This window comes from Hemicordylus capensis, chromosome 5 (genome assembly GCF_027244095.1).
Source record: "Hemicordylus capensis ecotype Gifberg chromosome 5, rHemCap1.1.pri, whole genome shotgun sequence".
NCBI classification, from domain to species: domain Eukaryota; kingdom Metazoa; phylum Chordata; class Lepidosauria; order Squamata; family Cordylidae; genus Hemicordylus; species Hemicordylus capensis.
The window spans coordinates 4,345,632-4,367,661 of record NC_069661.1 but is presented as its reverse complement, the minus strand read 5'-3'; the positions used below and the strand labels follow the sequence as shown (position 1 = coordinate 4,367,661).

The following is a 22,030-nucleotide window of genomic DNA, read 5'->3' as shown; positions in this document are numbered from 1 at the left end:
AGGGCCCCTAATCCCTTTCCGCAGGCACCAGAGGAATTCTGCAAGACAAGCACATTTAGGCAGCAGAGGTGCCAACTTTTGTTCTCTGGCAGGGCCCCTCTGCCTGTCAAAGCTGCTCAGCGAGCAGGCCTTGAGTTGAGGAAAGTTTGCCCAGGACTGCCTCTCCTTGCCAGAAGCAGCTTTGCTTGCTAAACGTTGTGGGGCTTTCAAGGCACAAGGGGCCTGCCTGATTAAAAAACAACAACAGCCATCCCAAAAGGCAGATGCCCTTAGTTTGCTTGGCTGGGCCCAAACATGCAATCTGTTGCATAATTTGCATTAATTTTGGTGGCAGATGCACAAAAAGTGTGCATGTGGAGGGGGAGAGAGGTAGCATCCCTAAGCTCTGTTTTCCCTTTGCGTCACATGGTGGGGCATCAGCCGTGTTGCAGATCTTGCTGAAAGTATGTTCATTAGTCTGGACATTTGACCTTGGACAGTGGATGGAAGGACAGCAGTGGAGATGCATCTCTAGGCACAAACCCCACCTCTGTTTCAGGGAACTTTCAGTTAGCTGGTCCTAACTGCAACTCTCCTCAACATCACTCTCCAAAGTGTCCCTTTCCTGGTTTGTGAGTATAAATGTGTAAAGATGTGTGTGTGTGTTTGTGTGTTCTGTGCATGCTGCTAGTCCTTAGAGCAGCCTAGTAGAACGTCCCAACTAATTGTCCTGGTGCAGCAGGAAAGCAGCCATTTTTGAAGCTCTTCCCTTGGGAACATGGGGAGTTGCCTTATGCGGAGTCAGACCCTTGGTCCACCTTGCTCAGTATTGTCTACTCAGACTGGCAGCGGCTTCTCCAAGGTTGCAGGCAGGAGTCTCTCTCAGCCCTATCTGGAGATGCCAGGGAAGGAACTTGGAACCTCAAGCATGCAGATGCTCTTCCCAGAGCGGCTCCATCCCCTGAGGGGAATATCAACCAGTGCTCACACATGTAGTCTCCCATTCAAATGCAAACCAGGGCAGACCCTGCTTAGCAAAGGAGACAATTCATGCTTGCTACCACAAGATTAGCTCTCCTCCCCTTCCCTAGGTGGTCCTTTGTGCAACCATGAAGGACATATTTTCAGGTGGCACAGAGGGCATCTTGGGGAAAGAGGAGGGTGTCACAAATGGCCACTTCTCGGCAGCACTGATGCAGTTCACTGGGAAGTTCTGTTCGGTGGCTTTCCCGCTGCACGGGCATTTCCTTGATCTGAATGTCAGCCATTGATTCCTGTATTTGCACTAATCACTTTTCAATCAACACGCCGTTCGTTCTGCTTGTGAAATAGACAAACAGGCTATTCAGCCCCGTATTTTCAGTCTTTGAACAAATGTTAAGCTCTTGGAGGGGGCACTTTTCACAGGGCAGTGTTGGAGTGAATTTCCACCCTGCCTCCTGTCTTGCTGTGGAGTCCAGAAACACTGCTGTTATTGGGTTGTGTGAATGGTGCCTTTCTCTTCGCTTCTGCTTTAGCAGAAAGCGTTCTCCCTTTCCAGCTGGCAAGTGTGATGTGCGCGCACACACAGAGACACACAAGTTTCAGCAGGCGATGCCAGAGAGCAGGGAGGGGGTCCAACATTTTGTCCGGCTGCTGCCCAGTTAAACACAAAACTCTCAGCAATCCCACATTAAACCTCAAAAGCCCAAGGAAAAGCAGCCGTGCTAGCTTTCCAAGGATAACTGGAGGGATCCCAAACTGGCCTTCAGGAGCTTGGAGATCCAAGATGCCCTTTATGTAAAAGGCTGGAAAAAAAAGAGGGCCCGCATGTCTTGATGCAGTGGCCGTTTTGTGTGGATGTGCAAAGAGAACTTGCAGGCGCGAGCCTGTATGTGTGAGACACGCATTATATGAGGCACAGGGTTCCATCAACCACACACGATCACTGGGCTCGCCGTAGCTCTTGAAACAGTGACCATCTGGCTGTGTAATTGTGCAGGGTCTGATATGTTTTGCTGTGGCACTCCAAAACCAGAGTGCACGCTCACGACTGTAGTCGGCACACGCAGGAGCTTTTTGTGGTGTTGCTAGCACTGCTTTTCTGCCGGCTCCCAGAAGCCTCCCTGCCTATGTTTGAGATTGCAGGTGTATAGGTCTCACTTTTGACATGCTCAAGAGCCTCACAGCATCGTGAGTCCTCTGTTTGTTGGCATATTGGGAAATAGTCACTCAGTAGGCAGTGAGGCCGTTACCCCTAGATTTAGCAGCTGCAAAAGAGCCAAATTTCAAGAGAGCCCACCTTGCACCTTCCCCATGCTGGGATACCTGAGTAGACTCCCGAAGTTAACTGGCAACAGTTAACTCTCCGTTCAAGGTCTCTCTGCACGATTGACCCTCCTTTGGTTTCCCTCCCCTCCACAGATGCCTCAAACGAGCTAAAAGCCAATTATCTCAGCAGGGAAGTCAGATAAGGCTCCACAAATGTGCATTCCCTCCTTATCAAAAGAAGGCTGGAGTGGGCAATAGGAACCCAGAAAAGTACCCATAAAAAACGCTGATTAGTTCACTGGGTGTTTCTGACTGAAAAGAATTCCCATGTTTGCACGCTCAACCACTCTATTTGCATCATCCTATTCACTCATTGTGTTGTAGTGCAGCACAGTAGACAAAACAATCTCTTTTGAGATTCCCCAGAACAGCCCTAGTCAAGAAAAAAGATCCATTGGAATGTTGCCCCAGGACATGGAGAAGGCACCCTTGTGGATTCACTTCTATCATCCAACCCCTCTGGCCTTCTCACCCCTGCTTTGGACCAAGCTGTCCCTGAGGAATGGGGTCCCTCGGTTGTCCAGGCAGCCCCAACAAGGTCTCTGTGCCAGTAGAAGCTCAGCTCCTTCTCTAAGCCTCTTTCTCTAGCCTGCCTGGGAATTAATACAATTAGGATTCTAAGCTAAAACGCTTCTAGGATTGCTTTAATCACACATTTCTTTCCACTCTACCCCTCCCTTCAATAAACCCTTCTTTTCACTTTTGAAACTTCAACCTTTGTGTACATTTAATCTGACGTGGAACTGTCCTACCCAGAGCTAATTTCCCCACCCAAAGCCCAAACACAATTTTGGGGGTGTTTACCAATCACCCCGGGGCAGTTCCATTAACAGGGGCTATGGCTCTCCAAAGCTGTGCTGTGATCACGCCCCAAGATACTAGCCCTCATGGTTGAAAGCAAAAGGTTTGCTGGGTTTTCTGAAGCTGGAGAGGTAGAGGGCTCCTTTGCATGGTGACTGCCCTGTGTGTGGCCTACTCTTTGGTTTCTTCTTCACTGATCACCACTTTGGGCCTGAGTGTCACTCCATTTGTCAGGCTAAATGTAGGGACAGTGGGTAGTTCTGCTCCCTAAACCAGGGGTTTCCCCTGTAACAGAGATTCCCAGATGTTGTTGACTACAACTCCCATTATCCCCAGCTGCAGTGGCTAAAGCTGCAGATGGGCATTGTAGTCAAACAACATCTGGAGACCCAAGTTTGAAAACTTCTGCCCTCCTCCACAGAAATCACGCCCTCTGAAATGGAAGACCACACCCCCTTGAGCCAAAGGGATAATACGGGGTCTCTCTCTCTCTCTCTCTCTTGTTATGACACTACCAGTGTACAAGGTACAGTTCACTAACACCCTCATAAAGATGCACATGGCTCCCAGTCCGCTCTCTGTCAGCTTATGGGCATGCCCCAGCTGTCTCCCCAAAACAGATCTCCCTCACCATTTGCTCACACACACACCAGCTGGGAATCACACCATCGCACGTAGATCTTATATTATCTTGTTCAGTCATGGCCCCAGTACACCTCACCAATAAAACCCTGTACTCCTCACCAATCAGTCTTATCCCCAGATTGCAGGTGCAGAGCTGGGGGCAGAAGTGGCTTGCCTAACTCCCTAGAGAGTGGTGGGGGCGGGAGCGGCTGAGAGAGCTTGCTTCCTATTAAATATGAATATTAATATATATATTATTATTATTAATAATAAATACAATATTTATACCCTCCTGCCCCTCCAATACAGTACTGCTTGGGGAGACTCACAATTGTAATCAACCCTTAGGGAGAGAGCATGGCAAAGCTCTTCTGGGAGGCCATTTCAGAGCCAAGGGGCCACCTCCGAAAAGGCCCTGTCTCTTGTCCTTGCCAACTGAGCCTCAGTCAATGGTGGGGCCACCAGCAGGGCTTGAGCTGATGAGTGAAGGGCCCTGGCAGATTCATATGGGCGCATGTGGTCCTCCAGGTACTCCAGCCCCAAGCCGGGTAGGGCTTTAAAGGTCAAAATCAGCACTTTAAATCTAGCCTGGAAGCAAAGCAGCAGCCAATGAAGCCTTCCTGGTTCAGAGGAGACGCCGCTGAGTGGTGCCAGATCTTGGCAGGTTGAGTTTTGGGGAAGTGGGCAGGGGGAGGGAGGGGTGTTTACGTACGTGACTCCTTGGTGGCCGTTCTCTCTTGGACGGAGGGCTTTGCTTTCTTCTTCAAGACCTTTTTCTTGATCACTTTAAGGCGGACAGATTTTTTCCTGGCTGGAGAAAGGCAAAACCAGAGACATCTGGTCACCCCCTTCCTCCTCTGGGTTGCAGCAGAAAGGTTGGCGGGGGCTCCGTGTACAAAAGTGGGGAGGCTGCAGGGCCAAGCAGGGCAGAAGAAGCCGCATGCACGATTGCAACTGGAGCCAGGATGGGGCCGGATGCTGGCGCACTTGCTCCAGACACCATGCTCAGCCACAGTTCTGGATTGGGGACACTGCATGAAATGGACAAGCTCAAAGCAGGTGTGTGGGGTGGGGGGAGATGCAAAAGGGGGCAACGGGTCAAACCACAGGCAGGGGAGGGGTGGGGGAGCAGGGGCGGATTGTCGGCGTTTGGACCTGGCTTTATGTCCCTTCGCCATCCGTGGATGTTATATTTCCTAGCAAAGGTTCTGGGTGACCTCCTGATTTGGATGTTCTCCTGGCTAAATTTGACCCCAAGCCAGAAGTCTGTAGTGATGCTTGTGAGAAAGTGGTGTCCCGTTTAGCAGGAATCCTGCGTCAGTGTGCACCAGGCAGCCTAGGGCCCGCTATGCGCAAAGGTTACTTGAGTAAGTCACCTCTGTAAGGTTACTTACAGAGAGGAGAGCTGGTCTGGTGGTAGCAAGCCTGACTTGACCCCTTAACTAAGCAGGGTCCACCCTGGTTGCATGTGAATGGGAGACTAGAAGTGTGAGCACTGGGAGATCTTCCCCTCAGGGGATGGAGCCGCTCTGGGAAGAGTAGGAGGTTCCCAGTTCCCTCCCTGGCAGCATCTCCAAGATAGGGCTGAGAGAGATTCCTGCCTGCAACCTTGGAGAAGCCGCCACCAGTCTGGGTAGACAATACTGAGCGAGATGGACCAATGGTGTGACTCTGTATAGGGCAGCTTTTTATGTTGACAGAGACACCGTTTGTCAAAAAGGGAGATTATCCTGTGGCTGCTGGGAACACTACTGACTTGCACGAGGATGGAGGAGAAATGCCTCTCCCCCAGCATTTGGATTTGAGTTAAAAGATGGTTCAGTCAGCAGAGAAGGTGCCTTTCTTGCTCAAAAGGCTACGCACCACTTTAGCGTGTTCACGAATCTAGAGGTCAAACGAATTGTGCTGGGGGTCTCTCTCCCCTATTCACACATGAAGCAAAGGCAGGCATATTTTTATCAGGAGTACAGCTGGCCCCGTCACTGCCCGCCAGTGTTCCCTGCAATGGGGATTCCCAGATGTTGTTGACTACAACTCCCACAATCCCCGGCTGCAGTGAGCTTTGACCACTGCAGCTGAGGATTATGGGAGTTGTAGTCAACAAGAGCTGAGAAACCCTCTTACTGGGAACACTGGGGCCAGTCTTCTCATGGTGTGGTTTTGGCATGCTTCTAATTAACCTTCTCCTCCCATGTCAATTGTTTTAAATTGCTGCTGCTGCTTTTATGTTTGTGGTGTTTTCCTGGTGCTTGTTTCAGTGATTTTAGTTGTTATTCTTTGTATTAACATAGGAACATAGGAAGCTGCCAAATACTGAGTCAGACCATAGGTTCATCTAGCTCAGTATTGTCTTCACAGGCTGGCAGCGGCTTCTCCAAGGTTGCAGGCAGGACTCTCTCTCTCAGCCCTATCTTGGAGATGCTGCCAGGGAGGGAACTTGGAACCTTCTGCTCTTCCCAGAGCGGCTCCATCCCCTGAGGGGAATCTCTTGCGGCAGTGCTCACACATCAAGTCGTCTCCCATTCATATGCAACCAGGGTGGACCCTGTTTAGCTAAGGGGACAAGTCATGCTTGCTACCACAAGATGAGCTTTCCTCTCCCATGTATTCTGCATTTGTGTTTTACTTTATGTACTTTACACTGTCTTGAGTGTGATTCCCCCACCCCCCCCACACACACACATAGAAAAGCTGGGTACATCTTCTAACACCCCAGCGCCCTTTTCAGGTGCAGAAGGAAACACGGATGTGCTACATCAGCTCCTCGGATTGGCTGGCAGTATGAAGCCCCTGGATCGGCAAGGCCTGGTATAAAGACTGGGATCCTGACTTTCTGCCCGCTGGCTGAGCTCCTGTCTCTGCAATTTAGGATTAGAGAATGCACACTTTTAAATTGGTGCCCAGCCTGTAGGTTCAGGGGAACATGTGATGTGCACATTTCCCCCACACTGTCTATGTGTGTGTTGTGTGCATGGCATGCACATATGTGTGCGTATGGGAAAAAACTCACTCGTCAAAACATCACACGCTAGGTTCCATGTAGTGGAGGAGGGTCACGCACCAATTTTTACGGAGTTCTGAGTAAGAAGTTACTAAGGCTTTTGAGGAAAATCGCCTCTGGCAGTTTCTTCCTCCAGCATGGGAGTGAAACCGCTTCCTCCCTTTCCCTGGCTGCCCCCTTGGGGGTCCTTCTGCAGCCACAGAGAAGTAGTGTGATGTGAAACAGGATGCGGGAGGCCCCCCCCCCCAACAGTGATTGCTCTGTGCTGGCCTCTCCTGGCCTGGGTCCACGATCCGCTCCAGCCACCTTCCTTCCACCGCTGTGTCACACGGGGAGCTGGAACTGCAACGCCAGCCAGGGTGGTTCCGGAGCACCAGCCGCTGCGTGGGAGCCTGGAAGAGAGCACACTGGCCCACGGCCACAGGGAAGGCCTTCCCAGGAAAGGAGCCCCCTTCTGCATGCAAAGCAGGAGGAGGAACAGAGGAAGCGGCCTTCTACCGAGTCAGACCCTGGGTCTATCTCGCTCAGGATTGTCTACACTGACTGGCAGCGGCTTCTCCAAGGTTGCAGGCAGGTCTCTCTCTCAGCCCTACCTTGGAGATGCTGCCAGGGAGGGAAACTGGGATCTTCTGCATGCAAGCAGGCAGGTGTTCTTCCCAGAGTGGGCCCATCTCCTAAGGCGAAGATCTTCCAGTGCTCACCCATGGAGTCCCCCACTCAAATGCAAACCAGGGTGGACCCTGCTTAGCAAAGGGGACAATTCATGCTTGCTCCCACAAGACCAGCTCTCCCCCAGGCAGATGCTTGGAGGGGGAATGGCGTTGCCCTGCGCAGGTCACCATGCACGCTGCCGTCCCAGTTCAAGGCATTGTGCCCCACACCGGGGGAATCAGGACTTCCATGGGGTTGTTGCAGCAGTGCCAGGCTGTGCATGCTCATGCCACGTCTGTGAGTGCAGAAGCGACAGGACTGCGGCCTCATCTGGCACCATAATGCCTGGAGCACTCAGCGACAGGACACCTGCTGCAATACAGTGTGATGAAGGACTTTGCCAAGCCAGAGACCACACAGCACCCCTCCTGGCGCGACCAAGGAAAGGGCCCGGAAGCTGCAGAGGAGGCAGCAAGCAGCTCAGCCGGGACACCACAGCAGCCCACTGAGGGCCACCAGAAGCGCACAGCCCCGTTCCATGCAAGACTTGTGCCATATCACAAACACCGCACAGAAGTGGGAGGTCGCAGCATACAGGCCGCCTCCACAAAGAAGAAGCCCATGGCCACAAAGCACACAGCAGCGCCCCCACAGGACTTGGTATAGCACAAAGGAGCTTGTGGCTCAGGGGCAGAGCAGCTCCTTTTCATGCAGACAGTCCCAGTTTCAACCCCTGGAAGCATCTCCGAGGGGGCCTGGGAAATACCCATCCAAGTCTGGAGAGCTGCTGCCAGTTGGGGAAGACAACGTGGAGCTCGACGGCTCGAGAGTCTGACTCAGTATAAAGGCAGCTGCTGTGATACCTTTCCAGAACCACAAACCACAATGTTCAAGATGCGGCAGAAGGACAACCCACACGGCTCAGCCAGCATCCAGCCCCTACTGCAGCTCAGGCGTGCACAATGCCCAACGCAGGGCTGCGAAGTATTTTATTCACAGCCTGGCCCCACACAACACAACTCCCTTCCCAGCTTGGTCGCAAGGCGTGCAACGCACAAAACCATCACGCACAGGCAGCAACACACAGGCCACGACACACCATCAACCTTCCGCATCACGAGGCACAGAAACGAGGGCGCAGCGTGTAGTCCCAAAAACCACCACCGCCAAACACAAAGCCTATCTTGTGGCATGCTGTTCCGCACCAAGTACAGCCTCTGCCACAGCCCGGCTGTGCGGAACTAAACTCCTCACGCCCCCAACCCCCCAACCCCAGATCACAACCTCGGATCGCAATCTACCCAGACAGGCAGCACACCACAAAGAATGCAGCTCTGCTCAGCACCACAGAAGGAGCCACATTTATCGCCAATGGAAGGCAATGCATGCAGACCTCAGAAGAAGCACTGAGTGTTAGGAAACTCCAGTACGTCCCACACAAGGGCTGGCCTTATCCCAAACAATAATAGAACACAGGCCAAGAGAAGAAGGACTGCATAAAAAGCTGCCTTCTACTGAGTCAGGCCATTGGTCCATCTAGCTCAGTATTATCTACTCTGACTGGCAGCAGCTTTTCAAGGACTTCAGGCAGTAATCTTTCCCAGCCCTACCTGGAGATGCTGCCAGGAATTCAATCTGGGACCTTTTGCGTGCAAAAACAAATGCTCTGTCACTGAGCTACAGCCCCCATTCCCTGGTTCCAGGACTGCCACTGAATGCACAGTTCCCAACAGAAATTAGCAGCGGAGGATATAGCCACACTGTGCGCATGCACATGCATGTATACAAGCCCCAAGCAGCGCCCTGGTTTGCATTCACAGAGGTGACTACTCAAGACTGAAATAGGAACATAGGCAGGGGCCATATACTGAGTCAGAACATGGGTCCATCTTGCTCAGTATTGTCTACACACAGACTGGCAGTGGCTTCTCCCAGGTTGCAGGCAGCAGGAGTCTCTCTCAGCCCTCTCTTGGAGATGCTGCCAGGGAGGGAACTAGGAAGCTTCTGCTTTTCCCAGAGTGGCTCCATGCCCTCAGGGGAATATCTTGCAGTGCTCACACTGCAAGATATCCAGACTGCAAGATAGTCTCCCATTCATAAGAGAAAACTTGCACCCCATAACCAAGTGGGTTTACAGATTTGCAAGCATTAATGCCCCCGTGGACAGTGGTTGCTGGACACGGGACATGGAGTGGTCCTTTCTGGTTTGCTATCCATCAGGAACCAAGAGGGTTCTCCAGCGTGGGTCCCCAGGTGTGGATGGACGACAGCTCCGTTGTGGCTGGGGATGATGACGATGACGATGATGATGGGAGTTGTAGTCCAACGCCGTCTGGGGACCCCACCCAGCCGAGCCTGAGAGCCCCTGCTGCGAGTAGTTCACAGACATCCCCCCAGCAGACAGGTGGGCAGCGCGAGTGCGGGATGAAGCCCCCCACCCACCCCCAGAGAGGACCCCCCCACCCCCGCCCGGGGCTGGCCACGGGCGTCCTACCTGCTGTCTTCTCCGGCACTGGGCTGGCTTCGCTCGCAGGGAGGGTGGTGGCCGCCAGGTCCTCTTTGCCAGGCGGGGGCGTCGTCCGCAGGCGGCGGGCCGGCGTGGTCGCAGGGGTCCCCGCCGCAGCAGCAGCAGTGGCGCGGGGTGTCGCCGGCGGGCTGGCAGTGGCGCTGGCGCCAGGCTTCTCCGGCGACGCCGGGCGCGGGGTCACCGTGCGGGCTGCCCCTGGGCCCCCCCAGGCGGCCAGGGAGAGCAGCAGCAGCTGCAGCAGCAGGAGGAGGAGGGGAGCCAGGGCGCAGCGAGCCCGCATCTTGTGCTGCTGGGACGCGCGGAGCAGCAGAGCCAGCCTCGGCGCTCGCGGCGGAGGGATGCTGAGAGGGAGGAGGGCGGCCCTGGGGAAGACCTCCTCGGAGCCCTCCCCTCTCGCACGACGAGGAGGCCTTGCCGGCCTGCCCACCCCTCTACCGCATTGTCCGGAAGAGCTGCGACCCACCAAAAACCCTCCCCCCCCCACCCACCGCTTCTTGGCGGCGCCTTGGCCTGGCTGGAAGGGCCGCCCCTGCCTGCTGTCTGGGGGGCTCTGGGTGGGTTCCCTTGAAGCTGGGACATCTTCTCGCCTTTCCAAGGGATCGGCCCCACAGTCTCTTCGTTGGAGTCGGCTCGGGGGGTAGATTAACCCTTTCGCATTACAGCGGCTTGAATCTTGGTGGTTGCCCTTCGATTTCAGTTCTGGGGGTGTTGTGGAAAAGCCCCCTTTGGAGGGTCTGGGGGGCGGGGTTGCTCCAGAAAGTGGGGCAGGAGAGGAGCTTTCAGAAATGCAGGGCTAGGCTCACGGGGTTGCTGCGAAAAGGGGAAGCACAGCATGGATTGCTTGATGAAGTGCTGTCAAGTCGGTGTTGACTCTTAGTGACCACATAGAGAGATTCTCCCCAGGATGGTCTCTCTTCAACTTGGTCTTTAAGGTCTCTCGGTGGTGCATTCATGGCTGTCGTAATTGAGTCCATCCACCTTGTTGCTGGTCATCCTCTTCTTCTCTTTCCTTCAACTTTCCTCAGCATTATGGACTTCTGAAGTCTATAATGAAGAAGGAGAGCTGGTCTTGTGGTAGCACGCATGACTGGTCCCCTGAGCTAAGCAGGGTCCGCCCTGGTTGCATTTGGATGGGAGACTTGATGTGTGAGCACTGGAAGATCTTCCCCTCAGGGGATGGAGCTGCTCTGGGAAGAGCAGAAGGTTCCAAGTTCCCTCCCTGGCAGCATCTCCAAGATCAGGCTGAGAGACTTCTGAAGTCTATAATGAAGAAGGAGAGCTGGTCTGGTGGTAGCAAGCATGACTGGTCCCCTGAGCTAAGCAGGGTCCGCCCTGGTTGCATCTGAATGGGAGACTTGATGTGTGAGCACTGGAAGATCTTCCCCTCTGGGGATGGAGCTGCTCTGGGAAGAGCAGAAGGTTCCAAGTTCCCTCCCTGGCAGCATCTCCAAGATCAGGCTGAGAGACTTCTGAAGTCTATAATGAAGAAGGAGAGCTGGTCTTGTGGTAGCAAGCATGACTGGTCCCCTTAGCTAAGCAGGGTCCGCCCTGGTTGCATATGAATGGGAGACTTGATGTATAAGCACTGCAAGATATTCCCCTCATCAGGGGATGGAGCCGCTCTGGGAAGAGCAGAAGGTCCCCAGTTCCCTCCCTGGCAGCATCTCCAAGATCGGGCTGAGAGAGATTCCTGCCTGCAACCTGGGAGAAGCCGCTGCTAGTCTGTGAAGAAAATTCTGAGCTAGATAGACCAATGATCTGACTCAGTATATGGCAGCTTCCTATGTTCCTATGAAGGGAGCTGGATCTTCGCATAATGTGTCTGAAGAATGCTAGTTTGAGCCTGGTCATTTGTGCCTCGAGTGAACATTCTGGATTGATTTGTTCTGTGATCCATTTGTTTGTTTTCCTGGCTGTCCATGGTATCCTCAAAAGTCTTCTCCAGCACCAAAGTTCAAAAGCATCAGTGCAAAATCACAGCAAAGCATAAAAGTGCAATATTCATTCCCTAAGCAAAGTGCCCCCCGCAAGTGCAGCTATGCTGCCTCATCGTGTGTGTCTGTGTGTGTGTGTGTGTGTTCCTGGGAGGGATGAGCGAAGTACACCGGGAGGTATACACCAAGTAGAGTCACCCAAAGCCCAAAGGTCTTCCCAGCTAAAGCAAGCAGGCACCTATATTGGGCAGCAGCGATACAGGAAGGTGCTGGAGGCAGACGATCACCTCAGTGACAACGACAAAGGCATCATTTTGTACTGCACGGGAGAAGGCAATGGTAAACCACTCCTGTATTTTACCAAAGAAAACCGCATGGATAGACAAAATGGAATGATTGTTGATGTACTGCCAGATGATGGGCCCCTCAGATTGGATGGTACTCAACAAGCTACTGAGGAAGAGCTGAAGATCTCTCAGAGTACCGATGGTGTTTATGATGCAGTTAGGCTAAAGCCTTTTGGATGTCTAGCAGCTGATGTTGCCCTGCGGGAAAAGAAACTCCAAAGCTGCAAAGACAGAATTACAATGGGAACGTGGAACGTAAGAGGCATGAATATGGGAAAGCCTGACACAGTGAAAGATGAAATGAATTGACTACATCTTGGGCATCAGTGAATTAAAATGGACTGGAATGGGACACTTTCAGTCAGGAAATCATACTGTTTACTACTCAGGACATAAAAACCAAAAAAGGAACAACGTTGCTTTCATAGGAAGGATATAGCAATGACAGTACTTGGGTACGATGCAGTCAGTGACCGACTAATATCAATTAGATTTCGTGGACAACCCTTTAACATGGCAGTTCTTTAGGTCTATGCCCAAGCGACTGATGCAGAAGATGAGGGAGTTGATGAGTTTAATGCTCAAGTTCAGTCTGACATTGACAGGACATGCAAGCGAGATGTGCTGCTGGTGGTTGGAGACTGGAATGCCAAAGATGGAAAAGGTAAGGAGGAAAACACAGTTGGCTTATATGGCCTAGGAAACAGAAACGAAGCAGGAGCACGACTTATTAGTTTCTGCCAAGCCAAAGATCCTTCATTGCTAACACATTCCTCAAACAACCAAAGTGGCGCCTATACACATGGACATCACCAGATGGAGTACATAGAAATCAAATTGATGACATCATTGGTGGAAGGAGGTGGAAGAGCTCAGTTATAACAGCAAAGACATGGCCGGGTGCTGATTGTGGAACAGATCACGAACTGCTCATGTGCAAGTTTCAAGTCAAGCTAAAGCGGAAAAACAAAGCTATCCAGCTTCCACAATATGATCTTGCGAATGTACCCACCATTTTCAAGGAGAACATCAGGAACTGCTTTGAAGTTCTGAACCTCATTGATAGGGAACCAGAGGAACTGTGGAATGAAATCAAAGAAGTTGTTAAGGACGAATGTAAAAAGAGACTGCCAAAGACCAAGAAACAGAAGAAAGCAAAATGGATGTCAGAACAGACTTTGGAAATTGCCAAGAAGAAGAGAGAAGCCAAAGTCAAGAAAGATAAAGGCCTCAGAAAGGAACTTAATAGGGAATTTCAGAAAGCTTTTAGAAGAGACAAGGAACAGTTCTACAATGACATCTGTAAAGACCTTGAGGATGGAAATGGACACGGAAAAACAAGGCAAGCTTTCCAAAAGATCTCTGAACTCAGAGGGAGGTTCCAACCCCAAATTGGTATGTTAAGGAATGCCAAAGAACAGATAGTAACTGACTCAGAGAAGATCAAACAGAGATGGAAGGAGTATACTGAAAATCTGTACAGCAAGGACATCAACATCCAAGATACTCTAGAAGATATTCCCTACTTGCAAGAACCTCTAGTATGGGAAGATGAAGTTAGATCAGCATTCTGGTCATTACCAAGTCAGAAGGCTACAGGAATTGATGGAATAGCTACAGAAATATGGCAGGCAATGGAAGAAGGCAATGGAAGGACATCAACATCCAAGATACTCTAGAAGATATTCCCTACTTGCAAGAACCTCTAGTACGGGAAGATGAAGTTAGATCAGCATTCCAGTCATTACCAAGTCAGAAGGCTACAGGAATTGATGGAATAGGTACAGAAATATGGCAGGCAATGGAAGAAGAAACAGTCAAGGCTCTAACCAAACTATGCCAGCTAATCTGGAGAACACCACAGTGGCCAACAAATTGGAAGAGGTCAGTCTACATACCCATACCAAAGAAAGGAGACTTAACGGATTGCGCAAACCATTGCACAATATCCTCAATTTCACATGCTAGCAAAATCATGCTCGGGATCATCCAATGCAGATTAGAGCCCTATGTGGAAAGGGAAATGCTGGATGTTCAAGCTGGTTTCAGAAAAGGCCGGGGAATGAGACATCATTACTGATGCCCGTTGGATAATTGAGAAAGCCAAAGAATAACAAAAAGAAATCAATATGTGCTTTGTTGACTACAGAAAAGCCTTCGATTGTGTCGACCATGTCAAGTTGTGGAATATCCTTTGGGAAATGGGCATCCCAGAACATCTCATTCTCATGAGAAACCTATACACAGGGCAGGAAGCCACTGTCTAGATAGAACATGGTGAAACAGACTGGTTCCAGATCGGCAGAGGAGTAAGACAAGGCTGTATACTTTCTCCCTCCTTATTCAATTTATATGCTGAACATATACTGAGAGAAGCTGGATTGGAAGAAGAAGATCGTGGTTTTAAAGTTAGAGGAAGAAAATCAATAACCTGCGCTACGCTGATGACACCACTCTGATAACTGAGAATGTGGATGATCTGCAAGCTCTAGTAATGAAAGTCAAGGAGCACAGTGAAAAAATGGGACTACGACTAAATGTCAAGAAGACTAAAGTAATGACAACGGTTACAGCAACCAGTCTCAGAATTGACAATGAAGACATTGAAGTGATGGATAGCTTCTGCCTTTTAGGATCGACCGTCAACAGTAAAGGATCCAGTAGTGAAGAACTACGCCGCAGACTAGCACTTGGTAGGGTTGCAATGAAGGCCTTGGAAAGGATATTTAGATGCCATGACATGTCTACACCTACAAAGATTAGAACTGTTTGGACAATGGTTTTTCCTGTGACACTCTATGGATGCGAAAGCTGGGCTTTGAAGAAGCAAGATAGAAAAAGCATTGATGCTTTTGAACTTTGGTGCTGGAGAAGACTTTTGAGGATACCATGGACAGCCAGGAAAACAAACAAATGGAGCATAGAACAAATCAATCCAGAATTTTCACTCGAGGCACAAATGACCAGGCTCAAACTATCATACTTTGGACACATTATGTGGAGACCCAGCTCCCTTGAGAAGTCCATAATGCTGGGGAAAATTGAAGGAAAGAGAAGAGGACGACCAGCAGCAAGATGGATGGACTCAATTACGACAGCAATGAATGGACCACTAAGAGACCTTAAAGGCCAAGTTGAAGACAGATCATACTGGAGAGAATCTCTCTATGTGGTCACTAAGAGTCGACACCGACTTGATGGCACTTAATCAAGCAAGCAAGCAAAGAGCAAAGCACCCTCTCTTGTAACCTCAGAGGTGGGCAGCCAGGCTAATGCTGGCCTGGTGCAAGGTTGCACAACTAGCTCTAGGACTCCTGGCCTGCTCAACTTAGACCGTCACCCCCCACCTCCTTTTTGGACTACAACTCCCATGATCACCAGCCACAGTGGTCAACAGCCAGGGATTGTGGGAATTGTCGGCCAACCTCTGCAGGAGGGCCAAAGTTGAGCAGCCCTGCTCTAGTCGGAAGCTTGCATTCCGGACTCGCGTTGCGCTGGTACAACAGGGTGCATGTGGTGGCCACAACCTGTGGCAGGCAGGCCTCCAGCTGTGAAACCTCTTCCTCAATCCCTGTATGTTACAGAGCATGATGCCAAGCTGTCTGCTCTCCTTGTTGCACAAGCAGCACATTGCTTGTGTAAGAGGACCCAGAGCACAAGAGATGGAGCGACCTTGATCATCTGCTCAGCTACGCCACCTTCTTGTGTGGGGGCATCTTTGCACTAGGAACATAGGAACATAGGAAGCTGCCATATACTGAGTCAGACCCTTGGTCCATCTAGCTCAGTATTGTCTTCACAGGCTGGCAGCGGCTTCTCCAAGGTTGCAGGCAGGAATCTCTCTCAACCCCATCTTGGAGATGCTGGGAGGGAACTTGGAACCTTCTGCTCTTCCCAGAGCGGCTCCATCCCGAGGAGGAATATCTTACAGTGCTCACACTTCTAGTCTCCCATTCATATGCAACCAGGGTGGACCCTGCTTAGCTAAGGGGACAAGTCATGCTTGCTGCCACAAGGCCAGCTCTCTAGTGTAGAGATAGTCTGGACTGGAGCAGTGCTCCCTCTAACAGGAATTCTCAGAGGCTGTTGACTACAACTCCCAGAATCCCCAAGCAGAAGCCGTTGCAGCCGGGCATTCTGGGAGTTGTAGTTAACAACATCTTAGAGGGAACACTGGACTCTGGACTGGCCCCAAAGAGCTTGAGGCCCCAGTTTCCAGCATGCAAAGTCCTCCTCTGTCAGAAACACTATGCAGCCTGCATGGATATTTTGCTGTGGATGCTCACAGGACTCGGCAGCCCAGGTCAGCTCCCCACCACAGGCAGATGCCACGGAATGCACTCAAGCATGCAGCAACCCAGAGTCGCCTGACGAGCTCTACTGGGTTGCATGCTATTTCCCTCAGGGGAGTGCTGACTATGCAGCACAATATAGGGAAAGGACCATAAGAAGAATGCTGCAGGATCCGGCCATCCTAGTCCAGCATCCTCTTTGGAACAGTGGCCAGGCAGAGGCCTCCTGGAAGCCCACAAGCAGAGCATGAAGGCAACAGTCCTCCCTGTTGCCCAACTCACCAGCAACTGCTATTCAGAGATAGACTGCTTTTGCACATGGAGGTTCCAGAGAGCTAATTGCCACTGATTGCTGGGAGCAGGACCTTTGCCTTTAGCACAGGCCTCACACCGTCCCAAGTGTGCTTGCAGTGATAGGAAGAGCAAGCCTTGCCTGCTTTTCTCATCTGAGCCGCTCATGACCCATCCCCCCAACTATCCAGCCTTCCATGGCTTAAGAAGCATGATTTGGCTTTTCTCTGTTCTCCAATTGTGCAGCCTCCAGCATACCATGGACAATCCCCGTTTCCTTCTGGAACCTGCCCCCACCACGTCACAATTCGGTCTCATAGCCCAGGGATTCTCAACGCTGGGTCGCCAGATGTTATTAGACTTCAACTCCCATAATCCCCAACCCCAGTGGCCTTTGGTTGGGGATTATGGGAGTTGAAGTCCAATAACATCCGGGGACCCAATGCTGAGAATCCCTGCCTTAGCCTTTCGGAGCGACCTTGATCATATGTTGCTAGTTTGAGTTCCTGTAGCTATCAGTCTTCAGGATTTAGATCCATACCCAATTATAGGCCTCTAGGGTGCATCTTGCCTCTAGTGCACATGCCTTTGAAGGCACACACATGGACATTAAGGTAGCAGGTGGCGTGGCACCCTATCAGCCTTTTCACATGTTGACAATTCATTTTGAGCAGTTGATGATCAACTGTGGGACAATTCTTGCATCTCTTTCACTGCGAGAACAGCCCACTTCTTGGCTTTTAAAACAGAGCAGGAACTTCTGTTGCAGATAGAGTTGCCCCGCCCCCTGAAATTCCAGGTTTCACCCGGATTTTAAGCATCTCACCCAGATTGCTTAGCCCACCCAGATTTGCCAGGATTTCAGCTTCCATTTAAAAAAAAAAAGGAAAGGAAAAAAAGCTAAGATCTAGCCCTTGTAGAATCGAGGTTGTGGAGCAAAACGTGCAGTCACTATTCTGCTCAAAAAGAGAGCCAACGTGGTGTAGTGGTCAGAGTGCTGGACTAGGAATGGGAAGACCCAAGTTCGAATCCCCATTCAGCCATGATACTAGCTGGGTGACTCTGGGCCAGTCACTTCTCTCTCAGCCTAACCTACTTCACAGGGTTGTTGTGAAAGAGAAACTCAAGTATGTAGTGCACCGCTCTTGCATAATATGCAAATTAGGCACCTGGATTTGGAAAGCCAGAATACGGCAACCCTAGTTGCAGAGTGAGCGAAAGAGCAAAAACTTCAGCAATGGTGGGGAGGGGGATTTGGGTGGGGGCGGGGAGTGTGTTTAGGCAGCAGTAGTCCCTGCTATTAGAACTGGGTTGGTATCTCTTCAAGTGTTGCGGGGAAAAGATCCCTCTAGAATCCAGCCTTCCTGTTTGATTCAGCCACTTTGCTTTCATCCGTCTATCACTTGGATAGAGAATGGGGCGTCTTGCCAGAACCAAAGAGGATTAGACTCAATTCTCGCCAATATACTTGTTGTCTTAACTGAATGAAGTCAAACAACAAGGGTACATGCTCAAAGAAAGCGCTTTATTTCATGTCATGAAAGGCACGAGTATCATCAGAGCGCATCTGGATGATACTGCGCGCCGAGTTATACAGCAGGTAAATTTTTATAGGTTTCAAACATACATGCATATTAATAAAGCGATTAATACACGTCATTAGTTATCAAACTTACATATTCCAGAGGTGTCATCTAGAGCCTGAGAAGATGATTAACTACCTGGCTTCTGACAACTTTTATCCCTATGGTATCTTTTCATACCAGTCAGACCCTCTTTCAGCTGGTGAAGGAATTCAACTAATGGCCTGTGCTTAACCACTCCTGGTACCTGTTGCCTCGGTGGGCCCCTCAACCCACATTCTTGGGAGGGGGGGGGCTCTTGCTCTTACCTCTGGCCTTCAGTTAGCTTCATATTCCATTAGGGATGTGAACCAAACTTTTGAGTTACACTTTAATACATACTTTTATATATTTTTATATACTTATTTGTAGGCCTGAATTAAACATTTCATTATCACAAGCATGTCTCTGTTTTCATCTGGGAAACAGTGGAGGGCCTGCAGTCTTCGCCAACACACATCCTCCCCCCAACCCTGTGGATGTGAGACGGGAGGAATAGAGTTGTAGTGACAGGGTCTGATCTTTCGAGGGTCTGGCTCTCCACTGGCACAGTTTGCAGGTTGGACTCCAAGCAGAGCGATGTGGCACACGGCCGCACACAGCTGGGAGGAGCAGAGGGCTGCATTCTTGGGCCATGTGCTTGCCTAATGCGCTGGCTCCAGATGTCTTGAATTCCAGGCAAAGGGGCTGACCCCAACAGCTGATGCGGGAACCCTCCCTCCCCAGCACTGTGGGCCAAGCAGGGTGAACATTCTGCGCCCGCCCTGAGCTCAGCATTCTGTGGAAGGACACCGTATACCACGTCTGGGCCAGAATCCACCCACAGCTGCAACAGATGTGGAGCAAGATCAGCTGGTGAAAGAACAACACTGGGTTGATTTCTTTTTTAAAAGCACAGCAAGCTTGTCTTCAGAAAACTTTTCTTGGGGGATAAATCCCCCCCCCATTTTTTAAAATCACAGGCTTCCTTGACATGACAAAAGTACATTCTGCAAACAACAGCAGCAATTCCAGAAATTAAACATGTTGATTGACATCGCTGGACTAACACTGCGCTAGTGCAAAGGATGTGCAGGGATGCTGTGGTGGCGGGTTCTGCTGAATCGGGAGAATTTGTCTCCTGGACTAGTGTTGCACTGGTGCACCAGGGCTCACTTGTGCTGTGGCCGGCCTCCGGCTGCGAAACCTCTTCCTCGGTCCACATGTATTTGCAGGGAACGACGCACAGCCAGCTGCTATCCTTGTTGCAGAAGCAGGCCAAGAGCACCAGAGACTCAGCAACTTTGAGCATCTTCTCAGCCATACAACCTTCTTGTCCGAGTGCATCTTTGTTCATTGCACTAATGGAGTCCCTCAGGGCTCCATTCTGTCACCAATGCTTTTCAATATCTACATGAAACCGCTGGGTGAGGTCATCAGGAGGTTTGGTGCTGGGTCTTATCAGTATGCTGATGACACCCAAATCTACTTTCTCCTTTACATCTTCAGGAAATGGCATTCATTCTCTAAATGCCTGCCTGCAGGCAGTAATGGGCTGGTTGAGGGATAACAAACTGAAGTTGAATCCAAGCAAGATGGAGGTGCTCATTGTGGGGGCTCAGAATCGGAGGTGTGAGTTAGATCTTCCTGTGCTGGGTGGGGTTACACTCCCCCAGAAGGAGCAGGTGCACAGCTTGGGAGTACTCCTGGACCCAGGCCTCACCCTGGTATCTCAGGTGGAGGCCATGGCTAGGAGTGCTTTCTATCTGCTTCAGCTGATTCAACAGCTGCACCCATTCCTTGAAGAGCATGACCTCAAAACAGTAGTGCATCAGCTGGTAACCTCCAGGCTTGATTACTGCAATGCGCTCTATGTGGGGCTGCCTTTGTACGTAGTTCGGAAACGTCAGTTCAAAATGCTGCAGCCAGATTGGTCTCTGGGGCAACCCAGAGTGACCATATTATGCCTGTTTTGAAACAATTGCACTGGCTGCCAATATGTTTCCGGGCAAAATACAAAGTGCTGATTATTACCTTTAAAGCCCTGAATAGCTTAGGTCCGAGTTATCTTAGAGAGCGCCTTCTTCTGCATGATCCCTACTGCATGTTAAGGTCATCTGAGGAGGTCCGTCTCCAGTTACCACTGGTGCATCTGGTGGTGACTCAGAGGCGGGCCTTCTCTGTGGCTGCTCCTGGGCTGTGGAAGGCACTCCCGGCAGAAATCCGCAATCTTAATTCTTTATTGACCTTCAGGAGAGCCCTTAAAACCTGTCTGTTTGGCCTGGCCTTCCAGGGTTTTTGAACTGCTGTAAACGGTTTAAAATTGTTTTAAATGTTTACCCTGGTTTTCCAGGGTTTTTAGCTGTTTGAATGTTTAATTGGTTTCATTCCACTTTTATAGTTTTGGTTTTAATTGTTAACTGGCTTTAACTGTTTTTATTTTGTTGTAAACTGCTCTGAGCCATTTTGGAAGAGCAGTATGTAAATCAATCAATCAATCAATCAATCAATCAATCAAATAAGTAAATAGTGCAGCAATTCACAGGAACATAGGAAGCTGCCTTATGCCGAGTCAGACTCTTGGTCCATCTAGCTCAGTACTGTCTACCCAGACTGGTAGCAACATCTCCAAGGTGTCAGGCAAGAGTCTTTCCCAGCACTCCATAGAGACACTGTGAAACCAGGTCCTGTCGCCAGATGCTCTTATATAGGAACACAGGAAGCTGCCAAGTCAGACCATTGGGCCATCTAGGTCAGTATTGTCTGCCCAGACTGGCAGCGGCTTCTCCAAGGCTGCAGGCAGGAGTATCTCTCCATTGTATCTTGGAGATGCTGCCAGGGAGTGAACTTGGAACCTAGATGCTCTCCCCCAAGCAGCCCCATCCCCTAAGGGGAATCTCTTCCAGTGCTCACATATAGTCTCCCATTCAAATGCAAGCCAGGGTGGACTCTGCTTAGCAAAGAGGACAATTCATGCTTGCTGTCACAAGCATGTGGTACTCTGGATGTCAGCCCATAATAATATTCAGCATTATACCGGCGCTTTCAAGGCGTGTCACCTACATGATCTTGCACTAACTCTGTGAAGGAGGCCTCATGTTGTCCCGGGAGCTCAGCGACTGCAGCTTCCTTAAGGCCACCTTCGTGAGTTTGTGGCCAGGGTGAGGTCCCAGCCCAGGAGCCCCGGACCTGGAGCTTCAGCTCATCACCACCATGTCTGCACCAGCTTTGGAAGGGGATGCATCTACTCCTCTGTGCAGTCAATCTCTCCACAGTCTCAGGGTCCAGAGCACCAGGCTCAGCATTCCATGTGAGCAAGCAGAGTCATCTTCTCCCTGCCAGCAACAGCCTCCTATGCCTCCCCCTCGAAAAACTCCCCCAATGTTGAGGGTCCTCTAGAGCTTATAACATGAGAGGCTGCCACTGGAAGCAAAACTCAGCCACCCCCTTCTGTGCACACGGAAGCATTTTGCACATGCGCAGGAGTCTCTCTGGACCCCAGCCAAATCATCTTGGGGTCAAAGGTGATGTAATGTGGGGGCACCAGGATGGGGAACCTTGATGGTGATGATGTTGTTGATGATTTTGCTTAAATCGGCTGCGGGGAAGGGAGAAAACTGAATGGTGCAGGGGAATCGGGGCTGACCCAGTGGGTCAATTCAGATTGTTCCC

At 50.7% G+C, this 22,030-nt stretch overlaps 1 protein-coding gene across 1 annotated transcript in view; it reads right to left on the bottom strand.

Moving 5' to 3' along the window:
• CPXM1 (carboxypeptidase X, M14 family member 1) overlaps positions 1-10,316 on the bottom strand; it is a 38,500-nt gene extending 28,184 nt beyond the window's left edge. The window contains exons 1-2 of the mRNA XM_053258441.1: positions 9,861-10,316; positions 4,427-4,525 (exon numbers count right to left, since the gene is read on the bottom strand). Of these exons, the coding sequence (XP_053114416.1) occupies positions 4,427-4,525; positions 9,861-10,173 (412 nt within the window). The 5' untranslated portion in view covers positions 10,174-10,316. The remainder of the gene's footprint in view (positions 1-4,426; positions 4,526-9,860) is intronic.
• Between the last annotated feature and the right edge of the window lie 11,714 nt (positions 10,317-22,030).